This window comes from Martes martes, assembly GCF_963455335.1.
Source record: "Martes martes genome assembly, chromosome: 11".
Classification (NCBI taxonomy): Eukaryota; Metazoa; Chordata; class Mammalia; order Carnivora; family Mustelidae; genus Martes; species Martes martes.
Genome location: NC_137899.1, coordinates 40,079,954 through 40,106,876, shown reverse-complemented (window position 1 = coordinate 40,106,876; position 26,923 = coordinate 40,079,954). Strand labels below are relative to the sequence as shown.

Genomic DNA, 26,923 nt, shown 5'->3' with positions numbered 1-26,923 from the left:
AAATTTGCTTGCTGTGGACATTTCATATGAATGGAATCATACTATATGTGGTCTTTGGTGACTGACTTCTTTCACTTATCCACAGTATTGTTTTCAGGGTTCACCCCTATTGTAGCACGTATCAGTACTTTACTTGTTTTCGTGGTTGAGCAATATTTGGTTGTATGGATGTTCCACCTCTTATTTGCTCATCAGTGAGCATTTAGATGGTGTCCACTTTCTGACTACTGTGAGTACTGTTGCTATGACCACTCACGTACAAGTCTTTGTATAGACATCTATTTTCATTTCTCTTAAAGTATATACTTAGGAGTGAAGTTGCTGGTTCATATGGTAACTCTGTATTCAACCTTTTGAGGAACTTCCAGACCGTTTTCCAAAGCAGAGGCACCATTTGACATTGCCCCCAGCAGAGTAGGAGAGTTCCAGTTTCTCCACATCCTCTCCAGCGCTTCTTATTATCTGTGTTTTTTCTCGTAGCCATCCTAATGGATGGGAAACAGTAGTTTTGATTGTGGTTTTGATTTCTCTTTTGCTGAGGGCTGAGGGTGTTGGACATCTTTTCACGCACTTATTGGACCTTGGTGTAATTCTTTGGAGAAATGTCTATTCAGGGCCCTTGCCATTTTTAAATTAGATTGTCTTTTTGTTATTGAGTTGTAAGAGTCCCTTAGGTATTGTAGATACAATTTCCTTATTAGATATATGATTTGCAAATATTTCTCTTATTTCATGGGTTACCTTTTCACTTTCTTGATGGTGACCTTTGGAGCACACTATTTTTAATTTAGGTAAAGTCCAGCTCATCTAGTTTTTTCTGTTATTGCTGAAACTTTTGGTATCGTAGTTAAGAAATTACTGCCTATTTCAAGGTCATGAAAATGTATACCTTTTTTTCCTCAGAGTTTAACAGTTTTAGCTGTTACATTTAAGTCACTCATCTATTTTGAGTTAATTTTCTCCTCTGGTATGGGGTAGGGGCCCAGCTTTATTCTTTTGCATGTGGATACTCTGTTGTGTCAGGACCATTTGTTCTAAAGACTGTTCTTTCCTCCATTGAATTATCTTGGCACTTGTGACAAAAATCAATTTACTAAATGTAAGAGTTTATTCCTGGACTTTGAATTTTATTCCGTTGATCTACTTGTCTATCCTTAGGCTGGTTTACTATTGCTGATTGTTCTGATTATTGTTGCTGTGTAGTAAGTTTTAAAATCAGTAATTGTGAGTCTTCCAACTTTGTCATTTTCAAGAATTTTTTGTGGTTATTTTAGGTTCCTTGAATTTCCATATACATTTTAGGATCAGCTTGTCAGTTTCTGCAAAGAAGACAGCTGGAATTTTGATGGATTTATTTCAAAAGTAGCTGTAGTATTGTCACTAGGAAAAGAAACATTTATTTAGAGTAATTTCCTGCTTTTCTTTCTTCTTTTGAAAGACCTGTGAGATTCTCTTTTCTCAACCTGCTTCAAGATTATTTCAATACTATTATCACTAACTTCTTTTTTTGTGTGTGTGAAACTCTTCCTGACTAATTAAGTAGAGTTCTTTCCCCTTAATCACTAAGATGTACACCAAGAAAATAAATTTTGCTTGCCTAATTTGTGCTTACCAAATAATAGTTTTTCTCTTAGATTGACTTCTTAGAAAAAAGAGTGAGAGACCTTGTAGTAGGAGACCTAACAGTAGGGGTCTGTGCAGTAGAAAAGCTGATAGAACTCTTGGGCAAAATAGCTAAATGCCTAAAGCTCTGGAGATGTAATTTCCCATCTTATTAAAATGAAATCAAGTGAAATTCATTACCTACAATTACTTATTGCTTTAGTCATAGTGTTATTTCTAAATAATTTACTTTAATGGTAATCTTTAAAGGTAAGTGATCTACAAAACATAGTAATCACAATATGGCAGACACATGCTTACTTTGAATTAAAGTAAACAGGATGAAAAAAATTTTTTTTTAGAAATTAACCTAGAATCAAGAGAATGTCTGAAACACCAAAGCACTTAGTAAATATTGGTTGAATAAAGGAAAGAATGGAAGGCAGCTCCTACATGAATCACTGCTTTTAAAGCCCAGGTCCCTACCTTAGGGATGATTCTAGATAATCCCTCAATTCAAAAGGATAAATCCTGCTTTCAGGGTAGATTGTTTTTCAGTGTTTCCAATTTTCTCAAAGGATAACCTGAGAGTTTCACATTTTTGCAGCGTTTATGTCATGGTTGGTGCCGATGTACCGTTTTCTTCTTGTTTACGAGAAGTTGAAAATCCACAGAATCAATTGAGATGCAGTCAAGAAATGGAGCCTGTGATAACATGTGATAAAAAGTTTCGTACTCAGTTTTACATCGACTGGTGCAAAATCTCATTGGTGAGTTTTTACTTTGCTTTTGCAAATGTAATTGGAAGTGATGGGGCTGGAGTTAACATTTGACTAAAAGCTGAATTGCTTTTAGGAACAAATCCTGGGTTTACTTTGTTAACTTCCCTTGGCTTTAAGAATTTGGCAAGCTCGTTGACAGTGCATCCATTTAGGAAGGTGTATCTCCACTTTTGTCCTCAGACTACCCTTGATTAGTTTTGGGGGCTGCATTAGCTTGACAGGTGGTCCAAATGACCCCCTTGGATATTCACGTGGTTGCTAAGCCAGGATAGAGTATGGAGTCCGTGTGACGTATGAAGAAAGTCTCAAATATGCTGCCATTACCCACCTTGGAAGGAGAGACTGGGGTACCATAATACATCTGAAAATAAAGCAAGTGTGCTATGAGTTAGTGTCCTAAAAATGCAAATTGTAGGGTAAGTTCAAGGAATAACAAAAAACTCCAAGTGAACAAAATTAGAATCTTACCCACAGCCCCATAAATATTAAATATCTCTTTCTAAATTACTTTTTAACTAGGATGCTAAAAAACTTAAGAAGATGTAGGTAAGGTTTCATATACACTTGATATATATGTATAATATTTCATATAAAATTTATATTATTTTTTGATTTTGCTTTCTGGAAGATTGGTAAGTTGTTTTACTTCTTTAGTGACCTTTAGATTTAACTTCTGTCAACTCTTGATGATTGGTGGTGAGTGAATTAGATCTAAGTTTAAAGTTGACATTTAAACAAAGTTATTGACACATAAACACAACTGTCACTTCATGGTTTGGAGAACCAACTGCAGGCAACTTTCCCAGATCTCCCAGGACAGGAGAACATAGTATTCATCCTGTAACACGTGCACCTGTGGCCCTTGGCCCTAGACTCCTCTTTTGATGTGACTGTGTCTTAGGAAAATAATTTTCTTTCTTTGTCTTAAATCAAGTCAAATATTGAGCTGCTGCGGTTTACGTGTATTATAGATAAATGCTGAGTTTGCAAAACTTACTCTGCCCACCATCGTCCTAATCATACAAGGATGCCAAAGACTGAGTGACTGTAGTCATAACTTGAGTAGGTACCTGGAACAGGAGTCAGCAGGCAGCCGGCCCTAACAACACCGTTTTACTTGTGTTCATGCTGTAAATTGTTTATGTTTAGGAATATGACCTAATTTCTGAAGTTTTAAAAATGACTTATGCTTTGAAGCTTGTAGTTTCTATGGTGAGATTTTATAAATGGGAAGAGTACTGGGATTTTCATTTTTTATTTTACACGTATTTATTTATGTGCCAAATCTTACCACAGAAGATATCAGAAGGCTTAACTGAAATAGTGAAGCGATGAACATAATAAATAAAATAGAAAAGAAATGGATGATCGGGACCTGAACTTTATTTAAAAAATAAGCCTAAGGTCAAGTTTGACAATAAGCTTCCTGTGTCCTGGATTAAAATAGGGAATTCATCAGTTACTTAGTTCTCCTTCTTAAAAGAGTCAGAGCATTGATTCCCTTGCAGAAAATGAAGGTTCGCTAGCTGTACTCTTGACAAAATTTTTCAAGTGGGTATTTTTTGAAAGGATACTGAGAAATGCCATGAATCATTCTCCCCAACATATTTTGGGGGGAGGGTGTTCGGGGGGCAAATGTAGTGACAAATTTCACATGGACATTTTTACAGCGTCCTTCAATAAAAACCGCAACATAATTAAGTACAACTCAGTAAAACAGTTCAATGAATGTGGAGGTAAATTAATATAGTGCCAATGTGCATTTTTTGATTCTGGGTTAGAATTTAATGAAACTATAGTATTGGCTGAGTTATGTGTTTCTTGGGCTGTCCTTCCCCCACATCACTTCTGTCAGCTCAACAGCAGAAAGAAAGATCAAGTTTGTAATCATTTAGAAATTGTCTCTCATTTTATTTTTCTTTCGTCTTTCACTAACCTTAGAAACCATACCCGCACACCTGGTTGTCTGCCAGTTCATGGCTTGTTAGCATCTTCTCTAGAAGTTTACTGTAGGAAACAAGAAATGTACACGGTAGAATTAAGGACTTCTGCTTTGAAGGAAGGAAACTGGAAAGAACAGCCGCATACACACATACATGTATTATGTGTGGATTCATGTACACATGTCTGTCTGTTGTGGAAAGGGCCCAGAAAGTGGGCCACCACAAGCCCTTTAATGTTACTTTTGTTCATTACTTCTTCCTAGCTCCCATAAACAATGGCAAGTTCAAGATGATAATGCAGTTGGAAAAGAGGGCTCTTTAGAAATGTGTCATAGAAAGTTTTGATATATCTGGGTCTTCAATTCTCATAATGTTTATAGTTATTAATTCGATGTGTAATTGTCTTCTTTTATATCAGGTCGATAAAACAAAGCAAGTGTCCACCTATCAGGAAGTGATTCGAGGAGAGGGGATCTTACCTGATGGTGGAGAGTACAAACCCCCTTCTGATTCTTTGAAAAGCAGAGACTATTACACGGATTTCCTAATTACACTGGCTGTGCCCTCGGCGGTAGCACTGGTCCTTTTTCTAATACTTGCTTATATCATGTGCTGCCGACGGGAAGGAGTGTGAGTACTTTAAAACACTAATAAAAAATTATTGAGCCTACTTGATAACAACATATAAGATTCCATTAAAAGCCAAGTTTCATTTGGTTCATAAAACACTTTATAAATTAATTGAAATTGTGTTCAAGTCAAACTACAGTACTTTATTCTTTTAAAATGAATTAAAATAGTTTCAAGTCTAGTAAATCAAATTAGGGGATATAATTACCTTATTCAACAATTATTAAGGCTAGATATAAATTCATGCTGGCAAAACAGTCCCAAGAATAACTGAGGCTAGCTCTTTTGGTTATATAAGCCATTTTGTGCAGAGACTATGGAGTCTATAGACACGGTAATTGCACTTTAAGTAAATAAATTGTCATAGTTTGATCAGAAGTGATGGTCAGAATTCTCCTTGAAATCCTTGTCAAACAGGTGATATAATCTAAATGTTTAAAAGATATGTATGTATACATATAAACCTAGGAGTAAATTAGTGAAAAAAAGAGCATAATTGGAGGAAGGAGTGTTCACTTCATGATTAGTTAGCACTTTCAGGACATCTGTATCAATTAAAATAATCTCCCCAAATTATCTGGAAGTCAGGGCAACAAAGTGAAAGGATAAAAAATTAATAAAGCAGCAAGTAACAGATTCTTCCATTTTTTACATGTAGCCTGATTTCATTATGTCATAGAATTTATTTCCAAGAGCTTGATGCTTAATCTCCTTTTTTCCCATTTTTCTGTGTGTTTCTCATCAGTATTCCATCTCTGTATGTGTACTCATCCAAATAATGTCATAAACCTGGTGGCAAATGCTGCCTGGTTGCATTTAATGGTAACAATGTCAGCATTTCCACATCATGCAAGATCCCATGAGCATATAGTCTTAATGTTCCAAATATCAATGCTATTATTTAATTCATAAATTTTGTTTTGTTTCTAGGGAAAAGAGAAACATGCAAACACCAGAGTAAGTGTCTTCTTTCCTGTTATTTTCTTTATCATGTTTTTTCACTTCTCAGTTGCTCCTCGTGCTCCATACATGTGTGTCATGCTTTGATTTTGTCATTCGTCATCTTTCATAGTTTATTTCATAAATGTGAAAGCTGCTTTCTAAATAGAGATATTTAGGATGGGTAGAGACTAAAAATAAAAAGGGTTTGAAAACTAAGATTATGTAGATAAAAATTAAACCTAAAACTTCAGATTCATAATATTAACTTGCCATTTATATGATGTGATTTCCCAATCTGCATTTCTATAAACCAGAGAACAGATGAAAAGACCTTTCATACACGTTTTCCTGAATCTACAGTTATAACCTACCATAAAATGAAACTTCTGTGAGTATTGATAAATGCCCCATCAGAAGAACTATATAAAAGCTCTGGTAGTTTAATCTTAATCCTAGACATTAAATAGCGTACTAGTTTGTTACTTAGGGCTATAATATTAACACAATGCTTTATAGCTTAGTTTTATGCAAGACACGTTTATTTAAAAAATTCGTTTACAGTGTTCAGTTTTTGCTGTGTTAAAAGCATGTGAAATGTATCCCTTTCAGAGATAACCTTTAGAATGCCCAAAGTGCAATAATATCTTATTTTAAAAAGAAAAAAAATTCATAACGTTTTCAAATTTGATGACCCATGGGGCTAATATTGGATTTTAAATATGCGTGTGTTTTCTTTCTTTTCGATCTAGCATCCAGCTGGTCCATCATAGTGCTATTCAGAAATCTACCAAAGAACTTCGTGACATGTCCAAGAATAGAGAGATAGCATGGCCCCTGTCAACGCTCCCTGTGTTTCACCCCGTAACTGGGGAGATCATACCGCCTCTGCACACGGACAGTTATGAGAGCACGAACATGCCACTGATGCAGACGCAGCAGTAAGTATCCACGTGCTCCTGTCATTATTAATATGCATGAAGATACCCACTTATTTTCCATAAAGACCAGAACTTTTCATTATTGCTTTTGTTGTTTGTTTGTTTGTTTATAACTCTTAAGAGAAAATACCAAAAGGACATTGATAGTAGATTCCCAACCCCGTGGTGCTGACCCAAATACAAAGCATTACTTTCAGGAGATGCATCTTTTTTTTCTTCACTAATTGAAACAAGATGACATTCACCTTAATAGTTAAGAAATTGACACTGTTGATAAACTAACGTGTGCTTAAAGATGAGGTAATTGTGAAAAGAAATGCGTATCCTGAAGCATTACAAATTGATTATTTTTTAGAGCTATAATTAGAATTATTGGGTTCTGTTAACCTATTTGTTGATATTATTACCACACATCTACTTAATGTAATTTTTTGTGCCTTAGGATAAAAGGTTTTTATGTGATTTCTTGTGATCTGCTTGTATATCAAAATGAATAGTTCTAATTTTGACTCTAAGTACAATTTATCAGTGCCCACCTTTGTAGTGCTGGAAGGACTATGATCAGAAAGCCTGGAAGAAGTCTTTTGTACGGGTACCTATGGGGGTGGGGAGAAGGGGTTGAGGAAATTGCCCACATTATATGCCTAGAAGCTCAGTTTCAATATAAGGGAATTGTAGGTAAAATTGCCATTTATCTTTAAGAACGTGAATCTTTTCCCCCCTTATTTTAACCATATGTTAAAATGGGCTAAATTGAGTTTCCCAGTGAAGTCACAGGTTGGATTTTGAGATTCTCCTCTTTCTCATTTTACTTTTATGAATATGATGGATACAGAGAAAAATCTACTCCTCCTCACCTCATAAACTTTAGGGTATGGTATAAGGTAACCTCTTATTGATTAAAGACTTCTCTGGGAACCATAGTGGATGCAAACATTTTCCCATTGAAATGCTTTTTTGTAAGCATGCAAAATGTATGTGGTGATTTGGAGATTAAACAGTAATTAACATGAGTAGTATAGATAGTCAGACTTGATAAATTTATCCAAAATACTTCAGAAATCTAAAAGTATTGTATTTTCCTAAACTTCTCTAGCATTTACTTATTGTTGAGTAGGCTAAGATGTGTGTTTGTGTGTGCATGTATGTGTAAGTAATTGATTGAAGTCTGATTGACAGTGGAGAAATTTGCATACATTATCATTTTGAGTTTTCGAAACATTAATGTTCTATCAGGGATGTGAATATTAAAGGCTCACAGAATTTAGTTGTACTGAATGGAAGAGAGAGATTTCTATGTTCTTTGATGGCTAATGGGTCATCCTAAAACCCACTTTACCAGGATTAGATACTGATGAAAAAAATTAGTAAAATTTCAAGAATACTTTAATAGCTCACAATTTAGCAATCTCTTCTGCTTTTTAAAATTTTTTAAAAATTTCTTTTCAGTATTACAAAATTCATTGTTTATGCACCACACCCTGTGCTCCATGCAATACGTGCCCTCCTGCTTTTTTTTTTTAGATGAAAATTTGAACAGCCTTATCATTCATTTCTAAATGGAAGGAACTTTTAAATTCTTTTAGGCTTCCATTCCGTATTGTCTTTACCCAAGAGTGCTAGTGAAACGTGGGTATATAGTCCTCAAATGTTGATATATAGTCTCCAAAATGAAATGGTCAAATACACTTGAGAAACAGTTTTTGTTTGTTTGTTTTAAAACTACAAGGGTTCTCAGAGGCCTTGAGTGTTGCTATGCTTCATGAATCCATGGAAAAAGTCCAGAAGAGGTAGCTCTTCATAACAATGCTGTCAAATTTTGGAATAGAGAAATATTCATTATAATGAGTAGGGGAACTTAAATATGTTTGTAAATCAGTAAAACTCTGTTGCTGGTGAAGTTTAAGGGAAAGAAAAAGGCTGTATCATTTAGATAAGCTTTCTAACTATATTATGTTGAGAATGAAAGTCGCTCCTTAAAAAGTATTTTCATTTTCTGTGGTTAGGGTTTTGCCATGTTTCTATTTGTATACAAACACGACAAAATTTTCTATCTAGTTCACAACCAAATACATCTTCCTGGTCCTTCCGTAACCCCATCAACTCTCGTTATGTCGATGACATCTCTCTATTTGCAAATGCAATAGGTTATTCTATTGAACTTGTGACAGTTTGACCATATATGTATTTTTAAGTCCAGAAAACCTTCACATTATTCAGATTTCTGCTAATGGAAAAACTCCATTAACTGGCACTTCTATATAAATAGGGTAGATAGATAATTGAGGATGTGCACAATGATTATTCTGAGGCACTGCGAGATCATCAAGTACGTCTGACTCATCAGAGGGAAATTAAATTACATTCGGTGTAGTTTCAGTGTTGAGTGTATATTATCTTTCTTTTATTCTTGGAAATGGATAATATGTGCACTGTCTCTATGGTAACTCCCTATAAGCCAGAATATGTGATTAACCTCATTTTCCAACCATGCCAGATAATAGGGAAATTCATTGTATCAGGTTCGTCACAGCTGTCCTTTACGCAAATTCAGCTTTTACTCCTTACCTTAAAAGCATGGCCCTGTTTTTAAAGTTGTATTTCAGCACCAAGTATACACATACATACATACACATTTTGGTCATTTGGATTGAATTGAATCCTCCACATTAAAATGAGATATTCTATTTGACGAGGCATTAGTGTACTTGATAACCAAGTATGTGCTTGGAGAATGCTGCCTGGTATTTGTTAATTAACCCTCCCCAAAAGGGCATACATTTCATCTTCCCATGTTCATGCTAACCTTATTGATTCATAAATGATTTGGCTAGCTACAAGATTTCATGTTTATTCTTCAGACTCAACACCAGAAATATTCAGGCATAAGGACGTTGGCTTCCAAGCAAGACTCAAGGACATTCAAAGCTTTCCTTCAGAGTTACGTGGAAATTTGCTTGGGTCTTTTAAACAAGTCAGTCTAGGAGGTCTAGAGAACCTTAGAAAAATGTGAGGTAAAGGGAACTCGTAACAGTTGTATGATGAGGGGCTGCGACCGTTATTTGTCAGTTACATAGTAACATTTTCTTCTTGGTATGATACTTCACAGGACTTAGACTGGCACCATACCTTAGACAGTAAAACAATATTTAATCATTTGCAGATGATAAAATTGAGGCATGGTAAGAGACAAAGCTAAATTAGGTCAAAACTGAGATTGGATTGTTTGCCTATCTTGCTATTAAGTCAAAGATAATGTAGTTATTGAACTCAGAAGGATCTCTGATCCAGGCTACAGGCAGTGGATTGAATAGGTTGTGGGAAGGGAACCTGGAGAGGGACCAGGAGATGGAGCACATGCTCAGAAGGGACGACTTCATTTTGTACAGAATTCCCTCTACATTCCAGATTGCAGAGACAATATAAACAGGCTCTTAAAATTATCATAGTATAAAAATGTAAGGTCAATTTTGTTTGATATTTACTAATGTATTTATTAATAACTTTTATTTTGGAATGATTTTCGAGTTTCTGAGAAGTTGCAAAGATAACACAGAGAGTTTCCAAAGATTCCCTCACACACTTTTCTCCCGTTGCACGTTTGTCACAACTAAGAAACCAACATTGGTGCTTTACTATAAAGCAGACTTCAGATTTTTGTTTTTAATAATTTGAGATTTCACTAGTTTTTTGTTTGTTTTAGATTTTATTTGAGAGAGAGAGAGAGAGAGAGAGAGCATGAGTGGGAGGGGCAGAGGAGGATGGAGAAAGAGACTCAAGCAGACTCCACACTGAGTGAGTGTGGGGCCTGACTCGGGGCTCGATCCCAGGACCCTGAGATCATGACCTGAGCCAAAACTAAGAGTCGGAGGCTTAACTGATTGCACTACCTAGGTGCCCTGTGAGATTTCACTAGTTTTTCCCTTTATGTCCTTCTTCTGTTCCAGGATTTTTGTAGAAGACATAATAATTGGTGTGTCTTCTTACTTTGCTCTGGCCTGGGCAGTTTTTAAAAGTCAGGGTCTTTTTTTTTTTAATATATTTTTTTAAGATTTTATTTATTTGTCAGAGAGAGAGAGAGAGAGAGAGAGAGAGAGCGGAGCACAGGCAGACAGAGTGGCAGGCAGAGGCTGAGGGAGAAGCAGGCTCCCCGCTGAGCAAGGAGCCCGATGTGGGACTCGATCCCAGGACGCTGGGATCATGACCTGAGCCGAAGGCAGCTGTTTAACCAACTGAGCCACCCAGGCGTCCCTGGCCTGGGCAGTTTTTAGATGTTCCTTGTTTCCCCATGACCTTGACAGCCTTGAAGAGCACTAGCCACATATCCTGTAGAATGTTCCCCATCTCCTAACACAGCCAAGCATTTTGTATCTTTACTTAATCAGTTATCTTTGCAATTCAGTGAGGATATGTTACCATTAACAGTAAGAACTTTTCTCTATAGGCTGTCCCCTTATTACCATATTCATTGCTAGAGATTACATTATAAAATAATTCTTTTTTCTTAATTTATTTTTTATTTTTTTTTTTTTTGAGAGAGAGAGAGAGAATGCATGAGCAGGGTGGGTAGGGGCAGAGGAAGAGGGAAAGAGAGAATCTTAAGCAGGCTCCATCCCCAGTAGGGCTCCACCTCCCGACCCTGAGATAGTGACCTGAGTGGAAATCAAGAGTCGGACGCTCAACCAACTGAACCACCCAGGTGCCCCATAAATTCTTAAAAATGAATTTGCTTTGCCCAAAGAATCACTGTTGTGATTAAGGGTTATGTTTTATGCCAAAGATTTAACTTAAAATATATTCTTACAGATTGACTGATGTACCTTGGAAACAAATCTTGTAATGATTTAAATGAAGAAAATCAAATTCCAAGTCCTAGAATTCTAGGTCCTAAAAGGTAGGTTGAGAGAGAGTCTAGCCTGGTTGTTTCCAAACCAAGTTGCAGAGCACACTCACTCTCAGAGCCTTTACGACGCAGATCCCAGGGCCCTAATTCTGTTGGTTTGGAATCTGGTGGACGTGTGAGTCAGGTGGAGCAGGAAAAAGTGTTGAGAATTCCTGAATAAAATACTTGAAGGAGCTGGGTTTGAGGATTTGGGAAAGCCAGCGTGGTGGTTTCTTGGGGAGTGGAGGTGGGGAAGGGATGGTTATTCACACTCCTCTACCTGGAGTTTTAAAATGGGAACAGTGTCTCTGGATTCCTCCCTAAGAGGTATGTACAAAAGAAAAGTGTGAAAGGGGGTGGTCCGGGTGCTTGACCTAGACTGTGGGGACCGTTTGTGGGTTTATACTTACCAGTTTCAAGACTTTTCGCTCCTCCTTCAGCTGTCTGAGGAAAATGGTGTTAGAGAAGTGAGAGATGAGTACTGATTAGTACTGAATGCTAAGCCTCAAAAAATGAAAAACCATTGGGAAATTGTAACTTTGCTCTTTTATGGGAGGCATTGGCTGGAGGATTTCAGATTTTCAGTTTTCTAAAAAAGAATTTATTCTAAAATTTGTGATGTATTATGTGTTTTTTTAGGGGGTAGATCTGCCTTCTTGTCACTCTTTTCTCATACCAACATCCATATCAGTTGATTTTTCCTTAGTGGGAGGCATCTTCATAGAAGATTTTATGTAATCAATAATAGGGAAAAGTGCCCAAACATTTTCTAGAATGATTTTAATTGTCTATATGAAAATTTTCCTTATTCATTGTTCTAAACATGATACCTAATCCAGAGTAATTAGGTCTCCCTCAAAACAGGAGGTAAGTCGTGCTTAATCTTTTATAAATTAACGAATGTAAAACTAGAATTGAGTCTTCTAATTAAAGATATAGTAACAAATCATTTTAGCTGTTGTCTAAAGTATTTTTCCATTTGTCTTCCCCTTATAATAATGAGAACTAACTATGATAAAATTTCATAAATAAAAAATTAGGTTTCAAAGATAGTATCAGTTAAGGAGAATGTTTTTGGGGAGGGGACCAAGATAATGGTTTTCTGTTGACAAGAAGTGTCAAGCAGCCAAGGATATTTCAGAGCCATTGACCTTTTTTTTTTTTTTCCCATTGAATTCAGCAATGGATGCAATAGCTCTTTGATGGCTTTTGGTTCTATAGGTTTGTACAGCTTCAGTTTAAAGCTATGGTAGGCTTGCTTTGGGCTTTATACAAGTAGGAGAAAATAGCTGAAAGAAATAAGTGAATATCTCCTTTCTCATTTATGTTCTGTGTATGCTCTACACTGATTTCAGTGACAATTAGGTTTTGAAATTAAAAATTACAGTGACATTTTCCAATTTCTCTGTGTCCTTCCTTCCTTAATCCAAGGATGGTTCCTTACTAAAAGTAGGTAAGGGGTTCAAATTGGCATTTTTTTAGAAAAAAATTGTAGAAAATTCAAGGGTTAGGCAACATCAGTTGTGCTGAAATAATTGGGAAATTCCAAAAATATACTATTCTTGTTAAATATATTCCTTATTGTTAAGTGACTCCACACTAATTCAAAAGAGAAGTGTTTTGTATTATGCATAGCCAAACTAATGTCATTTATTTTCAACTCTGGCACAGATTCTGTGGCTTAATGCAAATCACTTAACCTTTCTCTGCTTTTGAGTCTTCCAGCAAGTTAGAATCTAATGTGTTGATAATCATCAACCTAACTCATAGAATTACTCTACAGGAGATCCAAGAATGTCAAATTACCGTAAAATGGTTGTACAAATAATAAATAATTGTGTCCTCCCCCCAAATCACTTATTTATTAATTTGTACGTTATTACCTTTGCTTCCTTAAAGAATAAGTTTGTGCAATGGCTAATTTACATAATTGTCTATTTAAATGCATGTAATTAATGGTAGTACAATTAGAAAATAATTAATGCTAATAATTTAGAGAACTCTGGTTTTCTTAAATCTCTTTTTCTATGTAATGTGGTTTACACATAATAATCTTTCCATTAGTCCATTAATAACGTAATCATTCTAAATAGTTGTATGACTTTATAGAGGTCCTTTCGTTGAAGGATTAGTGTACCTCCATTTGAAGTCAGCCCCACTCTCCTGTGTAATTGCCTTCAGCGGTGTGTTTTCACTGAAGGTGGAAATGCTTCTCACTGTCCAGTCTGCTTGACTGTAACAGGGTCACTCCTAGGAATTGGGAGTCTCTAGTATCTCAGAAGCAGTGCTCTCATGAGGTACCTCCCTTCAGTTTTTCAGTGAATTCACACTTCAAGTATGCCTACCGTGGACATTTGAACCATCTCACATGCACGGACTCACCTGCACTTGGTTCTGAAAACAGAACCAAGTCTGCCCACCCTGGAGAGATGGGGATGTTGCTACTCCACACATTTCTTGTCGAGCCCCTAAAAAGATAAGAAAAACAAAAGACCCTCTTAGGCTCCCATAAGATTAAAGTCATACTGACTTGCACATACTGAGCACATAGAAGCACTTTCATAGAACTCATCCATATTGCAGTTGAAGTTGCAAATAGTGCACGTACATCGTTCAAATAAACAGTTGGGACAAGCACTGCAGGTAATTCTAAATTCCTAAACCCAAGTCATACCATTGCTTCCTCACAGATCTCCAGATTTCTTGCTACCTTCTGTGTGGCACTTTCTCAACCAACACTTTCTCCTCAAACCTCGCCAAGTCCATTCCTGCTTAGACAGTTTAGTGGTGTAGTGGAGAGAAAGAAAATCGGGCTAGAGAAGAAATGACAGGGTGGAGATTGACTTTGATCAGTGGTTTTCAAACTGTGTTCCACAGAAGGGTAAGTTGGGCTGGCCAACGGGAATGAGGGGGCTTCCAACTACTGGCCAAATATTGATTTTGAATTTAGGGTGTCCTTGATTTGGGGCTTTTGAAAGGCTTTCCTTGTCATCTTCAGTATTTTTGTTTTGTCAAAATGTATCGATTTAATCCATTAATCGGCTAGGTGGAGCTAGAGGTGATGGCAAATGAATGTGTGTGTGTGTGTCTGTGTGTGGTATGTGCTTTAATAGCCTCTTAATATAGAATAGATAGGCCCACATTAGTTGTACCTGAGAAGTTAAAACAAAAACCCCCCTCCCAAATGCCCATGAAATTGCTTTTTGACTTCTGTATTAAAGATGTTTGTTTTCCCATCTTTAAATCTAGAACTTATTTCTTCTGTGGTTTATAAATTAATCTTTTTTACTTCCATAATCAAAACCAGTGTAAATACATCATGTGAAGTATTGAAAGAATAAACAGGAAAATAAAACACTCCATAATTTCACACAAGGATAAGTAGGGTTGATAGGTAATAGCAAACAAGAATGTAATTATTGGGGTGAATTATTAAGTAACTGCCTCGAATTGAACTAGAATTGATTTCGCTATTTCCTTAATAATATATTTAAAATAGAACTGAAAGTCTAAAAAAATTACTCAGAGTCATTAACATTCCCATAGATTAAGAGTTTAAATAGTATTTAGCATATATAGCCTTCCACTTTAGATTGTTGTATTTCGAACATAATATTTGCCTGGCTGAAATGATTCAGATCAGTGGTTTTCAAACTCTGTTTCTTGGAGGTTTCTTAGAAATGCCTTAGGGGCCAGCATGTGGGGCAAAAGAAACAAAGCAGGCAGGATTCTGGCTCCCTTGTTTCAACCCAGGCAACCTCACATTTATCTCTTTTGTACATCAAGAGTTCTGCTTAGGATTTCAATTAAAAGGAATTCCACTGCTGAAGAGAAACAAAAAAACTGAAAACTCGTGGCTTGGATCTAGCCTTACTCTGTAACAAGAGGCTGACTCCTAGTATAGAATCTAAACTGTACTTTTTTGCAAATGAATTTTAATATTAAAATTTGAAACTAAATGAGTATGAACATTAATAAATATATGTATTTTATGTGAATCTTTCTAACTATCTGCACTTGTACATGTGTTCATTCAAAATCTATTTAATGCATGCTTACTGTTGGGGAGATTGAACAAAATAGGGGGTTCTTACTGGTAAGGCACTTTGGGGCCAAGAAACATGATGTGATGAGAAATACAACAACTATCTGCATGTGTATGAAACCACACTATATGGTAACCTAGTAGGGAGGCAGTGCTTTGAGGGTGAGGAGGCTAGAACAAGTGGTACTTGAGATATTTTTTAATTAAAACAAATAATAAGTTAAAATTTTTTTATTAACATTCCTTGTGGGATAGTTTTAAGTTATAAGAGTAACTCGTGTTCATTGTAAGAAACTTTAAGCTGAGTTTGCAAGCACAAATGGGAGCAGTTGGGTACAAGAGATGGTCACGGCCATGATGCCAGTGGTTCTATTTCAGGCAGTCAGGGTTGGGGGAGCTCCATGTAGGGACCAGATATATTGATGGTCTTTTGAGCCAGACTTAATTTACATAAGGAAGTAATGAAATGTGTGTTGTTTGAATGACATAATCGGAGTTGTGTCTTAGAAGATTATCTGACAACAATGTGCACAGCTGATCATAAGGGAGCAAGAATGCGACTAAGGAAAAAATTCAGTTCAGTTGCAAAGTTCCAAGTAAGAAAGGGTGATGGCTTCAACTAACACAGGTGGGAAGAAGAGGACAGATACAAAGAGAGACTGAGGAGCATCGTCCAGAGTTCCCAAGATTGGGATGTAGGAAGGGAAGCAGGGGAGGGTCGATGATGACTTCTGCATCTTCACTAGTACAGGTGGGTGGATGGCCAGTGTCATTGCCTGGGCAGGGATAGAAGAGCATAGTTATGGCATAATGAATGAAGATGGGTATGTATGTTGTTCGGGGAGAGGGTGTGAATGTGTATATATGCTCTAGACCTGGATTTGAAAGTGTACGTGTTCTAACTGCAAGCCCTGGGGTCCCTGGGTTCACATCTTTATCTGCCACTTCTTAGCTATGTAGCCTCGGACCTGTAAGCCTGTTTGTAAGCTGGGAAAAATAATACCTACCTCATAGGGTTGTTGTGAGGTAGAGCATAGTGTTCAGTAGGAGCTTTCTGAATTTTATCAAATATTATTATTTATCTTCCTCAGACCTTAGGTTTCTCATGCATGAACTCACAGTGGTAGGCTGGGTTAGATAATTTCTGGGGATCTTCTTAGCTATAAAATTTTTCATTCTAGTAGGTCTGCTGCTGTCTGTTTATATATGTATAAACAAACACCATTTTACTCAAAAATGTCAATCATTTCTAGGAACTTGCCACATCAGACTCAGATTCCCCAACAGCAGACTACGGGTAAGTACTAAAAGTAGTAAGTTGATATTAATGTATGAAGCTAACAGATTAAGAGACTATTATAGTACCACATAATTTATGAACATTTAGTTTCATTGATTAAGGCAAAACAGTTGTGTCATTCCTTAATCAGAGTTAGAACCTCAGAATAATAGCTTAGATTATTGCATAGATTGGCATCAGAGTGATAAACACAGGGTAAATGATCTTAGAGCAAAAGCATCCATGGAGGTCCTGTCTAATTAAGGAAGACTGAATAAAATTCCCTTCCTTCAGCGAAGCTCCCTATTCTTCCCCTTGGTATGAAAGATTCTTAGCTTGGATGCATCCAGGATTTGTCTCAGTAAGTGAGCAGCTTGAAACTGACTCTTACAAAAGGAAACCATTGTGACTAATCACTGAGGCTTCAGGGGGATAAATGAGAAATGGTTGGCCTGGTTTTAATGCCACTTTAAAAAGCTGTTATAACATGACCGGTGACAACAAGATGGCGGACGATTCTCCCTTGACTATTCTATTTCCCTAAGACTTGCTTTCTTTAAGTTTATTTCTTTCAAGTGTCCCTAAAAAATTTCCACAGCCAATTATTTCATTCATCTAGGTACCAAGTAGATAACTTATTCATGATTGTCTTCTAATTAGTGGTTGATTCCTAGTTCTAATTGCCAGGCAACCAGTAATGCCTTTTGTGGCTCTCTTGGAAAAGCAAGAGAAGTTTTAAAAATGTAAGTTGGATGTGGAATTCTGAGTGTGAATAGTGGTATTGTAGTAGGGAAGCTATTAAGTAAGTCTCTTAAAAACTTTAGGCACATATAGAAATTTATTAGATGTTTTCATTCAAAAATTATTTTCTCTATTACTGCTTTCGGGAATTTAAGGAGATTTTCGTTTGACAACTTTTCAAAGATTTGAGGCAAGTATAATAAAATTGCTCTTCAGATTTTAATTACGAGATAATGTTTATCAGAATTTTCCCCTACAGTTTTGTTCACTTGTTTTAATTAAATGCTAACATGTTTCAACAAGGGTGTTCAATATATTGATGTCATGGTGCTACTGTGTAAGCATTCAGGAGATTGATGAAGGAACAAACTTAGTTATAAAATATCTGTTACCTAAAGAGCAAAGACAAAAAACAAATCCCTATTAACACTAATTGCCTGGCTTTTTTTTTTTTAAAGAAGAAAACATTTAAAGGAATATTTCTACATTTCCTTCATTAAATTCATAAACTTCTAACTCTTCTAAGATGCCTTTCCTCTGATTCTTAATTATTTCATGCAAGGCGTGAGTAGAAGGGAGACAGTTTCTAGTAAAACAGTAAATAATTTATTTGTGTGTTTTAAAAATCCAGATTTTACTCATTGTCTCTTAGAGGAAATAAGGGAGCCTGAGTAGATGATATTAGAGAGACATATTTGATAGTGGTGTAGATTTTCAGCAAGTAGACTTGTTAATGTGCTAGTTTTTAGTAATAGGCAGCATTTATAACTACAAGGACAGTTTATGCTTGAGCAAATGGGGTAAGAGCCAAAGAATTTCCCTGGGGGATTTTTAGGTTGTTCAACCCAATTTTTTAGATTATTTTTCTGAAACAGATTTTGGGGAATAGGCGTTTTTCTTGAGTCAAGGAAGCTTTGATCTCCTTTTTAGTTAATACGATAGCCTATTACCTCCTTGTTTTCTTATATTTTTCTGTAATTTGGAGCACATTATTGACTAAAGTGCACTTTCTCTTCTTGGTTGTTTTCTTCTTGTCATTGTTGTTTTCGATGAGTCCCCAAAGTATCTAAGTGCTAAAGGGAGAGAGACCACCCTAGCATTTTTTGTAATTATGATAGATTGTTGTGTTTCTGTCTCTGATAAACGTACAACCGAGTTTTGCTTCCCAGAGAGAAGAGCTGAATGGGCAGGTTACATTCCTTATTCCCATTCTGTTTGTTTGAATGAAAAAATAATTTGTTTTTTAGTTTCCAAGTTATTCTGCTCTGTATGCACATCCATGGACTTAGTGCTCTTTATGTATTTTCCTGGGTACAACAGCTTTTCCTGGTCATCCCAGTACCACAAAGAGGCACCCACATTTGAAATCATAATTTGCTCTTTCCAAGTACCTCAAAGCACTATGCGGGGTCACAGTTTTTTTAATGAAGACAATTTAAACACAGGGTTTGTCTCTTGGATACCAAGTAATTTTATTTGTAGCTACTCATATGGAATTTGCAGGAAGAGTATATTTTGAAGTTTGTTTTATTTAGTTAATTTTTTCTTTTCTTTCTTTTTTTTTTTTTTTTAATGATCACCAAAAGTTTAAGAAATAAACTAGCTGCTGGTGTTGTAATCCTGGACTTAAGCACTCGCTGGGATAATAGAGCAGTTACAGGCTGACAATAGCACTGCCTTTTGGACGAGGCCCAAGCCATTAGGTTTGATGCCCCTTCAGGTTTTCTCATTTTCTTTGCCCTTCCAGCCCACACGATATTTTCTAAAAAGCCACGATTAAAAGGTACAGTCCTACGTCCTGCAGTCAACCCCATTCTTTTTGTTTACTGTGGGAGGAATTTTCAGACCATACCTTCTGAGAGGTACAAACCATTAACGGCTTTGGCCTAAGAAGGAAAGGACTGATTTAGAATTTTTCTTTCTTTCTTTCTTTTTTTAATACAGAGAAAGAATGTCAACATAATTCCTTTAAATTGCATTAAGAAGATAGAAAATTACTCCTTGTCATATTTTGTTTCGCTCAAAATCTAAAAGTGTCTGCACCCTGTCTAACTCATGTGCATGTTCGTTCTTCCACACTCCAGGTAAATGGTATCCCTGAAGAAAGGAAACTGACTGAAGCAATGAATTTGTAATCAGCCAGCATAGCAGTTATATCTCATTTCTTCTCTTTTCCACTAATGCATGAGCTTTTCCGAAATATGGTGTGCATGTCGACAGTATTAAGTCTGTAGCGAATAATACAATATAACTTTCATTTTACTAATGTATTTTTTTTGTACTTAATGCATTTTTGACAATTTGTAAAACATTGATGACTTTATATTTGTTACAAATAAAAAGGGACCTTTAAAATAAATATTATTAATGAAGCTTAATGTTGGGTAAAATTTATTTCAGAAAATATTTGATTGCCTTCTATATAGTAGGAAACTTCTATTGCTAGGAACAGGTTCATGTGGTCATTCTTTATTCAGTAAGATTTTATTAAGCATATTCTATAAATACAGAACATATCTATGTTCTGGGTTCCAGGTGAGCAACCCATTTAAATAATGCTGGATCCTTATGGCATGTCTCAATATGTTCTTTTATATATTCTTTCCTGGAGTGTTTTAAGGTAGACTTGGTTTTAAGGTAGACTTGATTATGGATCTGATGATACCTTGTTTATGAAGGATGGCCTGGGCTGCATAATTACCTGGTTCCATGATCAGATGCTTGTTTTTATGAGCAAGCCTGGAGCTGTTACTCAAAAAGAGAATAGTTACCTGCTGTTGGTGGCATGAATTAGATCCAAACCCCTGAGCTTACCTGTAATAACACTACTTTCAGGAGTTTCCTCATACCATAGTGGTCTGCTTCATACATCGTGAATACTGTTGGTTAAAATGCAGTTATCAGACCAACTCACAGGGATGCTCTTGTTGTAGGCTAGACCAGCTAGAAAACCTTCTCCTACTCTGCTCTGGGCAGATTTCTGTGTTACTTGTTAGTCAAAGGACACACAGATGCTGTGTAAATCTGATTCCAAAATCTAAAAAGATTCCCTGTTACCATTGTATGCAACAAGGTGTCTTTCACTTAGGGGTAATAATCACTTAGGGGCATTGGAACCCCTCCCCCTCCAGCCCAATGCCAAGGACATGATAACTTAACAGAGGGTATAGGAATAAAAATATAAGATAAATCTTTAGGTTCTTTGATTTCCTAAAGATTTATCTTGTGTTTTTATTCCTTCCCAAAACAAATAGAGGGTTGCCACTTGCTGTTCTTCAGGACCTAAGAGCTGGAGGTTGTAAATATAACAGGTTGGGTTCAAGTCCTAGGAGGAAAGGTTGCCATGACTCCAGATGACTAGATTGTGACACAGTGGCAGAGAATTAACAAACTGTTGCTCCTTTCACTGAAATCAAGCAGGATCTGGGAAGTCCAAGTAAACAGGATCAATAATAAATGATACACAAATAAGGAACCAGAGAATGAATGAATAAAGTTATGAACTTTATTCATCTCTTCTAGGAAAGAGATCACTGTGAAGGCTGGAAAATGCAGTTGGAGTTAGCACTAGTTTTTGCACTGACCATATTAAGGAATTGAATGGAATGAAAATTATTAGTCAGCATCTCACAAATTGGCGATTATTGCCTTAATCTCTGCAATTCTCTCTGAAAAATGATCTTGCCTCTGACTTAATATTTTGATGGGGACTAGTGATGTTGAACATTTTTTTCATATGTCTGTCAGCCATTTGTATGTCGTCTTTGGAGAAATGTCTGTTCATGTCTTCTGCCCATTTCTTGACTGGATTATTTGTTTTTTTAGGTGTTAAGTTTAATAAGGTCTTTATAGATCTTGGATAACAGCCCTTTATCTGAAATATCATTTGCAAGTATCTTCTCCCATTCTGTGGGTTGCCTCTTAGTTTTGTTGACTGTTTCCTTTGTTGTGCAGAAGGTTTTTATCTTGATAAAGTCCCAATAGTTCATTTTTGCCTTTGTTTCCCTTGCCTTTGGAAATACGTCTAGCAAGAATTTGCTGCAGCCTAGGTCAAAGAGGTTGCTGCCTGTGTTCTCCTCTAGGATTTTGATGGATTCCTGTCTCACATTTAGGTCTTTCATCTATTTTGAGTCTGTTTTTGTGTGTGGTGTCAGGAAATGGTCCAGTTTCATTCTTCTGCATGTGGCTGGCCAATTTTCCCAACACCATTTGTTGACAAGACTGTCTTTTTTCCTTTGGATATTCTTTTGTGCCTCATTAAAGAGTAGTTGACCATAGAGTTGAGGGTTCATTTCTGGGATCTCTATTCTTCCATTGATCTATGTGTCTGTTTTTGTGCCAGTATCATATTGTCTTGATGATTATAGCTTTGCAGTAGAGCTTGAAGTCTGGCTTTGTGATGCCACCAACTTTGGTTTTCTTTTTCAACATTTGTCTGGCTATTCAGGATCTTTTCTGATTCCATATACATTTTAGGATTATTTTTTCCAGCTCTGTGAAAAAAGTTGATGGTATTTTGACAGGGATTTCACTGAATGTGTGGATTGCTCTAGGTAGCTTGGACATTTTCACAATATTTGTTCTTCCAATCCACGAGCATGGAGTGTTCTTCCATTTTTTTGTCTTCCTCAATTTCTTTCATGAGTGATCTATAGTTTTCTGAGTATAATCCTTTGCCTCTTTGGTTAGGCTTATTCCTAGGTATTTTATAATTTTGGGTGCAATTATAAATGGGATTGACTCCTTAATTTCTCTTTCTTCTGTCTTGTTGTTGGTGTATAGAAATGCATCTGATTTCTGTGCATTGATTTTATATCCTCCCTTTGCTGAATTCATGTAGGAGTTCTAGCAATTTGGGGGTGGAGTGTTTTGGGTTTTCCACAGAGTTTCATGTCATCTGCAAAGAATGAGAATTTTGGAGGGGGTGGTGAGAGGTGGGGTGAGCTTGGTGGTGGGTATTGTGGAGGGCACGTATTGCATGGAGCACTGGGTGTGGTGTACAAACAATGAATTTTGCAACACTGAAAAAAAATTTTTTTAAATGAAATTTTGAGTTCTTTGATGATTTGGATGCCTTTTATTTCTTTTGGTTGGTCTGATTGCTGAGGCTAGTACTTCTAGTACTCTGTCGGACAGTAGTGGTGATAGTGGACATCCCTGCCATGTTCCTGACCTTAGGGGTAAAGCTCTCAGTTTTTCCCCACTGAGAAGGATATTCATTGTGCACTTTTCATAGATGGTTTTTATGATATTGAGGTATGCTCCCTCTATCCCTACGCTGTGAAGAGTTTTAATCAAGAAAGGATACTGTACTTTGTCAAATGTTTTTCTCCATCATATGGTTCTTGACCTTTCTTTTATTAATGTAGTGTATCACACTGATTTGCAGGTGTTGAACCACCCTTGCATCCCAGAAATAAATCCCACTTTGTCTTGGTGAATAATCCATTTAATGTACTGTTGGATCCTATTGGCTAGTATCTTGGTGAGAATTTTTGCATCCATGTTCACCAGGGATATTGGTCTGTAATTCTTTTCAGTGGGGTCTTTGTCTGATTTGGGGATCAAGGTAATGCTGGCCTCATAGAAAGAGTCTGCAAGTTTTCCTTGCATTTCTATTTTTTGAAACAGCTTCGGAAGAATAGGCATTAATTCTTCTTTAAATGTTGGGTATAATTCCCCCTGGGAAGCCATCTGGCCTTGGGCTCTTTTTGGGAGATTTTTGATTACTGCTTCAATTTCCTTGCTGGTTATGGATCTGTTCAGGTTTTCTATTTCTTCCTGTTTCAGTTTTGGTAGTTTATATGTTTCTGGGAATGCATCCATTTCTTCCAGATGGCCTAATTTGTTGGCATTGAGTTGCTCATATTACGTTCTTATATATTGTTTGTATTTCTTTGGTGTTGGTTGTGATCTCTCCTCTTTCATTCATGATTTTTATTTATTTAAGTCCTTTCTCTTTTCTTTTTGGTAAATCTGGCCAGGGTTTTATCAATCTTATTAATTCTTTCAAAGAATCAGCTCCTACTTTCCTTGCTAAGTTCTACTGTTCTTTTGGTTTCTAGTTCTTTGATTTCTGCTCTAATCTAACTTTATTAATTCTCTTCTCTTGCTGGGTTTAGGCTTTATTTGCTGTTCGTTCTCCAGCTCCTTTAGGTGTAAATTAAGGTTGTGTAATTGAGACCTTTCTTGTTTCTTGAGGAAGGCTTGTATTGCTATATACTTTCCTCTTAGGACCACTTTTGCTGCATCCCAAAGATTTTGAACATTTATGTTTTCATTTTTGTTTCCATGAATTTTTAAAACTTTTTAAATTTCCTGGTTGAATCATTCATTCTTTGGTAGCATGCTCTTAAAGTTCATGAAATACAATTAAAGTATAGAATGTAACTGTAAAATTGAAAATTAAAAGAATATTTTTTAAAAGAGTTGATAAAATAAATTGGTTGAAAAAAGAAAGAGAAAAAAATTAAATTTGAAAGAACAAAGAATCATTGGGGAAAAAATCATGAATTCTATGTGCTATTTGCCCCTAGCACTGGAGTTTTGCTGTTCTCATTGATTGGTGAACTTGGTCTTGGCTGGATGTTCTTGCTGATCTTCTGGGGGAGAGGCCTATTGCAATCATTCTCAAGTGTCTTTGCCTGAGGCAGAACTGTACCGCCCTTGCCAGGGGCCAGGCTAAGTAATCTGCTCAGGTTTGCTCCAGGTAGCTTTTGTTCTCTGAAAGCTTTCTGTACAGCTTTGGAGGACAAGAATGAAAATGGTGTCCTCCCATCTCTGGCCCCAGAGCCAAAATCTTGGGGCCCCACTCCTCAGTGCACTCTCAGGGAAAAGCAGTCAATCACTCCTGCCTCCCTGGTCTCCATCAATATTCCATGCTCATTTGGCCTGTGACTGAGCATTTCTATCTCAAGCACATGACCCTGCTCTGAGTCTCCAAACCCTGTAGGCTGCTATGGTGCACCTATGGACTTCTAAATGTTCTGATTTTGTACGCTGCTGCCCTATCATTTGCTGGTAGCCGGCTAATGGAGGCTCCATCCTCCCATGGTCTATCTTCCCATATATTGCCTTGGATTCATTTCTCTGCACCTCCTACCTTGCAGAAAGTGGTCACTTTTCTATTTGCAGCATTGCAGCTATTCTTTTCTTAGATCTCTGATTGAGTTCACAGATGTTCAGAATGATTTGATAGCTATCTAGCTGAATTCCTGGTGCCAGATGAAATTAAGGTCTCCTGCTCCTCTGCCATTTTGGACTCCAACTAGATCATCTCACTTTACATTCAGTTAATAGACTGTAGTTCATCTTAGGTAATTTGCCATGTAGTTTTCATACTGGTGTTTATATTTGTAAAACTGTGGCAGCCATGGGGATGTGCTGCTTGAATCTTCCTTCAGGGAAGAATTTACCATTCAGCTACAAAAAGAATGGTTAACAGCCAGCTGCCAGTCGTTAGCACCTTCAGGATATGCCATGTCCTTTGAACAGAGGAACACTTTTCCTGGGCAGCCACCCTCTTGCCATGGCTGAGCATGGTGTCAGTAGTAGGGCCTAGGACTCCTCTAATGGGAAATCTTTACTCTGGAGCTCCCTGGTAGGTTGGCTGAGAGCCTCAGGTTTGCATTGCAGTTGGATGACCTCCTTGCCTAATCTTGCTTCCTCTCCACCAGCTCCCCTTTTAGAGAGCTCAGATCCCCAGCGTGGATTGAAGATTTCCCTTCAGTTCAAAATAATAATGAGAACTGATTAGAGCTCCTTTACAAATATAGAAGAGAAGTCTCTGTGTCCTAGAATACATGATTTTTTTTTTGTGAAGATTTTATATATATAAGAAGCCAAAACAGGAAAGTGTCAATCTTTAAAGTGGATTTTATTGAATCAGAAATCTGTTTACTCGTTACCACCTCAGTAGCTAATGTACTGTTTGTTTTTGCACCGTTTTCAAACAATATGTAATTCCTTTCTAATCAACTGGGAATCAAGTTGATTGCTTTTATAGAACAAATTCACAAAAGACAGCACTCCAATGGAAATTTTGAATTAGTTTGGTTTCCCTAAAACAGTTTATTAATTTGGGCATGATCTCAGGAAGCCACAATGTGAAAGCAGAAAGATTGAGGAGGTGAAGAGGTTCTGTAGGAAAGCCAACACAGAGTATGTTATTGATCTGGCTATTGTTCTAGAAAGTAGAACTCTGTTCTACTGGGGATATGCTAAGGAACTGTGTAGAATACACCTCAGAATTTCCCTTCAAAGTGATAAGAGATTTAGATTTTCATCCATGGACTCACCATCCTGCAGCTGAGTTGCTCCAGGGGTCATTATCTGTCCTGTACTTCTAGGCTTTTGTTGTGACTGGGCCAAACAAGATCCTGGTGCTCTGGAGTAAATCCTGGAGCAGGGAAGCTGAGATATGTTATGGAAACTCAAAGTGAGAAAAGAAAGCTAAATAAGCTGTTAGTCAGGTGTCTTGATCAAGCAAGGGACACTACTGGATTTCGCACAATATCGTTGATATGCAATGTTAAAAGGCAATTACTATCATCTGAACTTACTGGTTAACATTTCAATTTGCAGTGGCACGAAACCATTGACACATAACCTATAAGTCAACTTGTGATATACATGATGGTCATACTTAAAAGAGAATGGCTTGATGAATTTTTGCTCTATGCTAAAAACTCATGCCAGGAGAGGATGGATTTTTATTTGGGGAAGAATTATTTGGTAAGCTGTGCTGATGTGACAAAAATACCCCTGAAGTCACAGTGGCTTAACACAATAAAACACTATTCACTCACATCACAGGTCAGTCTTCCTCCACCCTGTATGCCATATGATCTGGAACACATGGTATCCAGGATTTCTATGGGAAAGGAAATGAGAGTTGAAGTGTCACATGGGATGTTTTTCAGAGCTCATCTTCAAAATGGCTCCCCTCATTTTCATCTATACTCTATTATCTGGCAATGTCAGGTTCTCCAAAGGTAATTGCTGTGGATGCTGGGAAATATAGTCTTCCTGTGCACTTAGGAAGAGGAAATGGTGTGGTAAACATGAGCATTGTTTTGCCACACATGTGGACTGGGCAAAACATGTAATTAGTGATTATGAACTAATTGATGTATATAAC

The 26,923-nt window shown here is 36.8% G+C and overlaps 1 protein-coding gene across 2 annotated transcripts in view; it reads left to right on the top strand.

Annotated features, from left to right (window-relative positions):
- The window catches only part of SGCE (sarcoglycan epsilon), a 66,981-nt gene extending 46,821 nt beyond the window's left edge, over positions 1–20,160 (top strand). For both annotated transcript variants that reach the window (XM_080819017.1, XM_080819016.1), the window contains exons 6-11: positions 2,210–2,372; positions 4,746–4,957; positions 5,888–5,914; positions 6,649–6,837; positions 17,018–17,061; positions 19,869–20,160. In XM_080819017.1, the coding sequence (XP_080675143.1) occupies positions 2,210–2,372; positions 4,746–4,957; positions 5,888–5,914; positions 6,649–6,837; positions 17,018–17,061; positions 19,869–19,885 (652 nt within the window). In that variant the 3' untranslated portion in view covers positions 19,886–20,160. The remainder of the gene's footprint in view (positions 1–2,209; positions 2,373–4,745; positions 4,958–5,887; positions 5,915–6,648; positions 6,838–17,017; positions 17,062–19,868) is intronic.
- The last annotated feature ends 6,763 nt before the right edge of the window (positions 20,161–26,923 follow it).